This window comes from Achroia grisella, unplaced genomic scaffold (assembly GCF_030625045.1).
Source record: "Achroia grisella isolate CSIRO2021 unplaced genomic scaffold, CSIRO_AGI_Agris_v1 utg511, whole genome shotgun sequence".
Classification (NCBI taxonomy): domain Eukaryota; kingdom Metazoa; phylum Arthropoda; class Insecta; order Lepidoptera; family Pyralidae; genus Achroia; species Achroia grisella.
The window spans coordinates 4697332-4704316 of NW_026712905.1; the positions used below are offsets into that span (position 1 = coordinate 4697332).

At 30.0% G+C, this 6985-nt stretch overlaps 2 protein-coding genes across 2 annotated transcripts; both read right to left on the minus strand.

Annotated features, from left to right (window-relative positions):
* Positions 1 to 257: 257 nt before the first annotated feature.
* Positions 258 to 2036, minus strand: LOC131846505 (aminomethyltransferase, mitochondrial). The gene has a single exon (XM_059195826.1). The coding sequence runs from the start codon at positions 1507 to 1509 to the stop codon at positions 268 to 270; it is 1242 nt and encodes a 413-aa protein (XP_059051809.1). The 5' UTR covers positions 1510 to 2036; the 3' UTR covers positions 258 to 267.
* Positions 2037 to 3427: 1391 nt separating this feature from the next.
* Positions 3428 to 4083, minus strand: LOC131846439 (protein Abitram). The gene has a single exon (XM_059195735.1). The coding sequence runs from the start codon at positions 3982 to 3984 to the stop codon at positions 3448 to 3450; it is 537 nt and encodes a 178-aa protein (XP_059051718.1). The 5' UTR covers positions 3985 to 4083; the 3' UTR covers positions 3428 to 3447.
* Positions 4084 to 6985: the final 2902 nt, after the last annotated feature.

The window sequence follows — 6985 nt, forward strand, 5'->3', positions numbered from 1 at the left end:
ATAATAGTAGGATCAGTATAATATTTAATAGATGACAAATGTTCAAATCACATTGTACATTCCTAGTAATTCCATTATACATATCGTGTATTAGTTTAGTGCATATGTTGCATCTTGATAATTTGACTGCTCAAATTGTTGTTATATAATGTTAATTTTGATATTTTATAATTTAATATTTAATTAATTGGATTGAATAATCGACTTTTCGCTATTTTGTGTTTCCCTGTTAGAAATTTAATAAAAGCACTATTTTTAGAAAATGTATTATTTTTTTGTATAATAATTAGATGGGACGAACGGCATTTTGGCTACAACACAAGGAACATCTTTGCCCCTTATATTTACTAGAAGTTTAGTGCCAATCTTCTTTAAAGATTCGTTAACATAACCCATAGCAACATTTCCGCCCAGATAGGGGCTGGGGCATCCACTTGTTACTTTACCAATTACCTCAAAACTTGCCGCATCTTTTAGCAAAGCGTTTTTTCTTGCCGGTGCACCAGTTTCCATTCTTATACCTACTCTTCTTTTGGATACGCCTTCTTTTATTTGGCGTAAAATTATATCAGCTCCTGGAAAATCAGCTTGTTTTCTTCTCGGTTTTGCAATTAGCCAAGTCAAATTTGCTTCTACCGGAGTCACGCTTTCATCGATGTCATTGCCATATAGGCATAATCCTGCTTCTAGGCGAAGTGAATCTCTCGCCCCCAAACCTGCAAGTTTAACATCTTCATAATGCAGTAAAGCTTCTGTAATTGTCTGCGCTTTGTCAGCTGGTACAGAGATCTCTACTCCATCTTCGCCGGTGTAACCACATCTAGTGATCCTGCACTCAGTACCGGCCACAGACCCTATACGAGATGTCATGAATATTAGGTCACTTAGAGGAATATCAGTAAGTGTTTGCAAAGCTAATATAGCCTTTGGTCCTTGGACAGCGATTAGACCTCTTTGATTCACGTCCCAGTAACTAATATTGACGTCCTTGCCTCGCTTTCTAAATACTTCAGATGTTTCTGTCATATGTTGCTTATCTACTTCCAAACGTCCGGCGTTAGAAACAATATACAGACATTCATTATTTACTTTAGTGACAATCAAATCGTCAATGATTCCTCCTTTGTCATTTAGGAATACTGTTAGCGAACTGGTTCCTTCCGCCATTCCCTTCAAATCAACGGGACATATGGATTCAAACCACGCTATACAATCCTTGCCACGAACATTTGTCTGAAGCATGTGGGATACGTCAAAAATAGATGCACTTTGTCTAGTGAACAAATGTGAAGCAGATACACTTAGATCTGAATACTGTACCGGCAAGAGAAATCCAGCAAAATCAACTAATTTTCCCCCATATTTACTGTGTAAATCATGTAGCGGCGTCTTCAATGATTCTTTAGCACTGGCACTGTATAAACGAAATTGAACTGCAGTCGACGTTATTTGTTTTGTGTTTAATATTTTCTTAGCCAGAAAAGCTGCATTAAAAGTTCTCGAACACATTTTGACTAGTAACTTACTTACGACCACTTCGCCGTTAAAGACAGTAACTGAGCATAAACAATTGATTTATCAGTTATACATAAGGTCATTGGGTCCTATTTGTTGATAACTAATGATATTGCATTGTAAATATTGTTACAAGACCACAATATGTCTCATAGATTACATCAGTAAAACAATTTTTAAGTGGTCCTAAATTAATCAACTTAAAGTCGTTTACTTATAGATAATTAAAGAAATATTACAAAATAAATTGAGGCAGACTGTAAAAATCGTCTAGGTACCTCTGTCCAATTTTAGTCGTGAAACAGTTTGTTTTATAAGCTGTTTCGATTGTGGGATCAGATATACTTAATCATATAATATAGTGAAATTACGGGATAAGAGCTATAACAACGTAGTCCTATGAAATTGAGTGGTATCACGGATGTCACTGTTATAATAACAAAGACCGTAATCTTGCTTGTTGGACATAAAACTCCTTTGTTATATTGACATATATTTTTTGTATATAAAAAGAGAAAACATGAATAAAAAAGACGACTGCGAATAAAATGGTGTTTCCTTATTTGCCCTCTGCATAAATAAAATCCCAATATTGCTTACGTTATATGTAACAACCATTTGATACACCGCCAGCTAAGGCCAGCTGGCCTTAGCTGGCATTTTTTTTATCTAATGTAGCTTACATTAGATAAAAAAAATGTCATGAAATGACAACCGCCAACCTAAACAAACCTTATAAAGAAACGGCCTTGCTGTTAGTTGAAAAAAAAACCAACGTCACGCAGTGTTCCCAGGCGGTCACCCGACCAAGTACTGACCGCGCCCGACGTTGCTTAACTTCGGTGTCTCATAGATACACATGAATAATGAAAAATAGATTTATAGCGTGATCTAAATAATAATTTATTTCGATGTCCGTTATATTGAACAATATAGTAGCCACATCGAAATAAATATATATTAAATATCTTTTTGTAATACAACCGAAATAACTTATAACGTTTTTTAAATGTGACAATATCATTCAATTCTATTAAGCCGTTACAGAAATTACTATGCACAAAGTTTTAAACAGACAAACATTCAAGAAAATATACATATTCAGTAAAGTTGTTTACATACCCAGTCGTTTCTAGAAATAAATATTGAATGTTCAGATACAGCTTGTTTACGATTTTATTATAATGGACATTGTATGATACGCTTTGAGAAATACATAATAAAGGGGTCAAAAACAGTAATGTATTCATGTCAATACCCCCCTATATTTACATCAGGGATATAGATGATAATATAATTTATGTATATGTGGTCTAGGTATATGTCTTCTCAATAAACAACTGTTATATTACATCCGATGGTAAATTGAGGATCGATTTTTAAAAATACTCACAGTTCAAACATGTATCCATGAGTATAATTGTACTCAGTCTGGGTGTATTCTATAATAGGTATATTATGTAAGCATTTGCAATAAATATGTATTTAAAAATATATAGATTTCATACAAATAAAAATATGATTTAAAATCGTAGGTTGGTCCATATTTTTTTATTAACACAAGACTTGCTAAATGAAATGTTAAAAATATAAAATATAGGAATAGATGATAAACGCTTTGCAAATTGCTTAAAACTTATTATATACTTTTGATGAAAATTTAAATATATTACTAGTTTCTTAACTAATTTGACACCTGTGAATACTATTCCTTCTTTCCTACAAAATGTCATACTACTCATAGATTCACCTGTATTACTTCAACTTTAGTTTCTTTTCAAAATTAAAAGCATGAGCCCTTTTTAAATCAAGGCTATATTGTCTGTGCATTATTTGAATTTATGATTATAATATTCATACAATATTTAACTTACTTTGACATACAGTACAGGGTAGGAAATAAATATACTAATTCAAATCTAAAGTTTATTATTAATTCTTACTGGCTTCATTTGCAATTATTTTCATATAATCTTCATGCGATAATAACTCATTTTTTGTTGCTTCAGAAATTGCAATACTAGATAAAATTATGGCAATAAAACCATTGGAATCAGGCATTTCCTTCAACAGCTCAGGATGTTTTACTAGTTCTTCATTTACTTCAATTAGAGTTCCCTTCATGCAACATGGAATATCAAAGCTTTCACCATCATCATATTCTACCTTACAAATAACTGACTTTGGCAGCAACAACTGTCCACCTTTCTTACCTTTACCTTTCACAGAATTACTTAATCTATCAATTTTACCAATATCAAAATTTATTTTAAATTTTTCATTCTTCTTAAAAAAATAATGGCTTGGGGCTAAAGAGAGAAGAGTTATCCTGTTTGAATGGAACATTAGCATTATGTCATTATTTTTAATCCCCTCCACATTTAATATGTATCGTTTACTGAAATATCTATCTGTGAAAGATTTAAACTTAGCCAAGTCTGGTATAGAGTCCAGTATTTTAAAATCCATACTGCTATTGTTAATTAACTGCAAATTCTATATTGTAATATAATTTTTAAAGCGGATATTAATGTGATGCCTTTTCTTGTGCTAATATTCTTTCTCTGATTAATGAGTGCCGCCTACGAGACTCATCTAAATTGGCTTTTTGACGTGTGAGTCTTTCAGCTTTCAAACACTTTCTCATTTCTCGATCATAATCATTGCAATAACCTGTAAATTTGATAAATGGATGCTGAAATAATAAAAATTGATAAATTTTATTAAAATCTATATAGTAAAAATATATATAGAGCAGTCACATATTCCATTTACATCTTCTAACAAGTAAAATTAAAGGTGATCCAGTTGAAGTAATCTTTTTTATTTCCTAATTGAATTTTACTTCAGAATTAGGTTATCCAGCATGATTTTTAATTTATGCTGTTTATATATATTAATTCTGTTGCTAAGAATAGGGTAACTGTGACTGCTCCTTTTATTATCAAATAGCTATTTGTTCGTAGTTTTAATTAATTTACACAAAACCTAAACATAGAATCTTCCTAGGAAATGACTTCTTTAAAGCATAATATTAAAGTTATATTTAAGTAGTTATGCAATTTTTTACCTCCGTATGACAATCCATTAATTTTTTGATCAGAACATTACATTCATCGGTATGTAAATGTGGGGATAAATCTGTGTGCATGCCTTAATGTTGATTGTACTGAACACGTGAAATTGTAAAGAAATAGGTATAAATACTATAAATTAATAATTTATTTTTATTGTTGGTAAGAAAATGCAGAAATCACAAATGCTGTGTAACACTGTGACAACAATGAAGCAAAACATACTATAAATTAACAGCTTATCTTTTACTCTAAAAGAACTCTGGCGATTTAGGAATCTGTGCCGGACATTAGCAGTGTTGCCAGATAAAACAAAATTTATATGTATTTAGATAGCTCATATAATTTTCAAAATGTAATCTTTCTAATGGCTATTTGACAGTTGTAGAATTAAAATATGAAAATTATTTTTTATAGTAGCTTCTTAGTAAATAGTAATCATACAATATGTTTTTTGCATTAAAAAACATGATTAATATTTTATTTTTGGAAAATAAATCAGAGTTTTTTTACCTGTGGTTAACATGGAGCGGCCATGATCCATCATCGTATGACGTCAAAATTCAATAAACAATTGTTCTATAGTTTACTGAGAAAAATCGCTCAAATATTTCAATTTGTTTTGTGTAAAGTTTCATGAAATGGAGTTAGGGTATATTAAAACGGATAATGCAAATCTGCCCAGAATAGATTCGTTTATGATCGCAAATTTCTTTGCCTGTAATCCTGATTTTTGTTTTACCGATTTCATTATTTGATGTTTATTTTACCAATAGAATATAATTATACTGTATTGGATGTAATTTTCCGTATCATTAGATACTTATAAAGAAAAACAAAATGTCATTAAATTAATAATTTATTTTTATTGTTTAAGAAAATGGAAATCACAAATGCTGTGTAAATTATGGCAAAACATACTATAAATTGTTTATTCTATAGTTTAAAAGAACTCTGGCGATTTAGGAATCTGTAGGTTAGGTTTCATTTATTTTTGGAAAATATAATATATTCAAAATTTCTTCTAAATACTTACATTAAATTAAAATATGAAAATTATTTTTTACATAAAATAGTAATCGCATACAATATGTTTTTTTTGCATTAAAAAACATGATTAATATTTTATTTTTGGAAAATAAATCAGAGTTTTTTTACCGGCGCGGCGTGATCCATCATTATAATTCAATAAACAATTGTTCTATAGTTTCGAAAAATCGTTTTGGGCATTTATGGAACGTATATTAAAAATAATTTGTTGGGACATTTCTTTGCCTGTAATCCTGATTTTTGTTTTACCGATTTCATTATTTGATGTTTATTTTAAGAATATAATTATACCGCATACGTTCATTAGATACTTATAAAGAAAAACAAAATGTCATTTAACAATTCCAATAAAAGGTTTCATTTATTTTTGGAAAATATAATATATTGATTTCTTCTAAATACTTACATTAAAGTAATAGCTTTGTTTCGTTTATTGAAATACGACGTCATAGCTCGGAAATGTCAAGTGACATAGTGTTTTAGCGCCAATTTCAAACTAAGAAATAAAATTCATGTTTTCTCTATCAAATATAAATTTTTTTGAAAATTAGATAATTGTAAAGGGTTTTAATTAAGTCTACAAAAATTATAAAATATATTTCAGAAAATTGTCAAGTAGCCAATTCGGGGTATTGTATCCTAAAAATTGTAGACGAATTTGATTTACATTCATTGGAACAAACCTATTTGCTGATTTTTAAATATCAAATGCTTTATGAAGCAGTATACATGTATATATAAATAGCGCCATCTGAACTTAAAATTTGGACTATATAAATAAAAATATTTTCAATTCTCTGCTACAAGTATCTTAGATGTTTGGATTAGTACACAGTACCTATATATTTTTTTCATGTAGGTACACTGTAATTTCAGATACTTGTTTCTACAAAAAAATCTAAAAATATGTTCGGTGCAAACTTGAAAATGTCAGCGAGCCAGAGACTTTTTTCGTCAATTACTTTCACTCGGTCAAATACTTAAGAGGGTTAAGAAAGTTGTGATAAAAAAGAATAGAAGCTTAGGGACAGTCAGCCAAGTAACTTATGATTTATTAGCCCAAATTGTCACTATATAATTAAATATTTTCAACTGACAAGTGTGGGATACTTGTGAGATGTTATTTAATTATTACAACCAGCTGACAATTTTATTTATTCGAAACAGCATATAAACTAACATTTGACATATTTTGGAGGGAGAGGAAATCATTGATTTTTTACACGTTCGTGCTATCAGCTGATATACAATCCAAGAGAACATGCTACGGCAATCTTCAATATCTATTGTTAACTATGATTTGAACCGGGAGGAAATGACTGTTTTTTTATAAATTTGCAAGGATA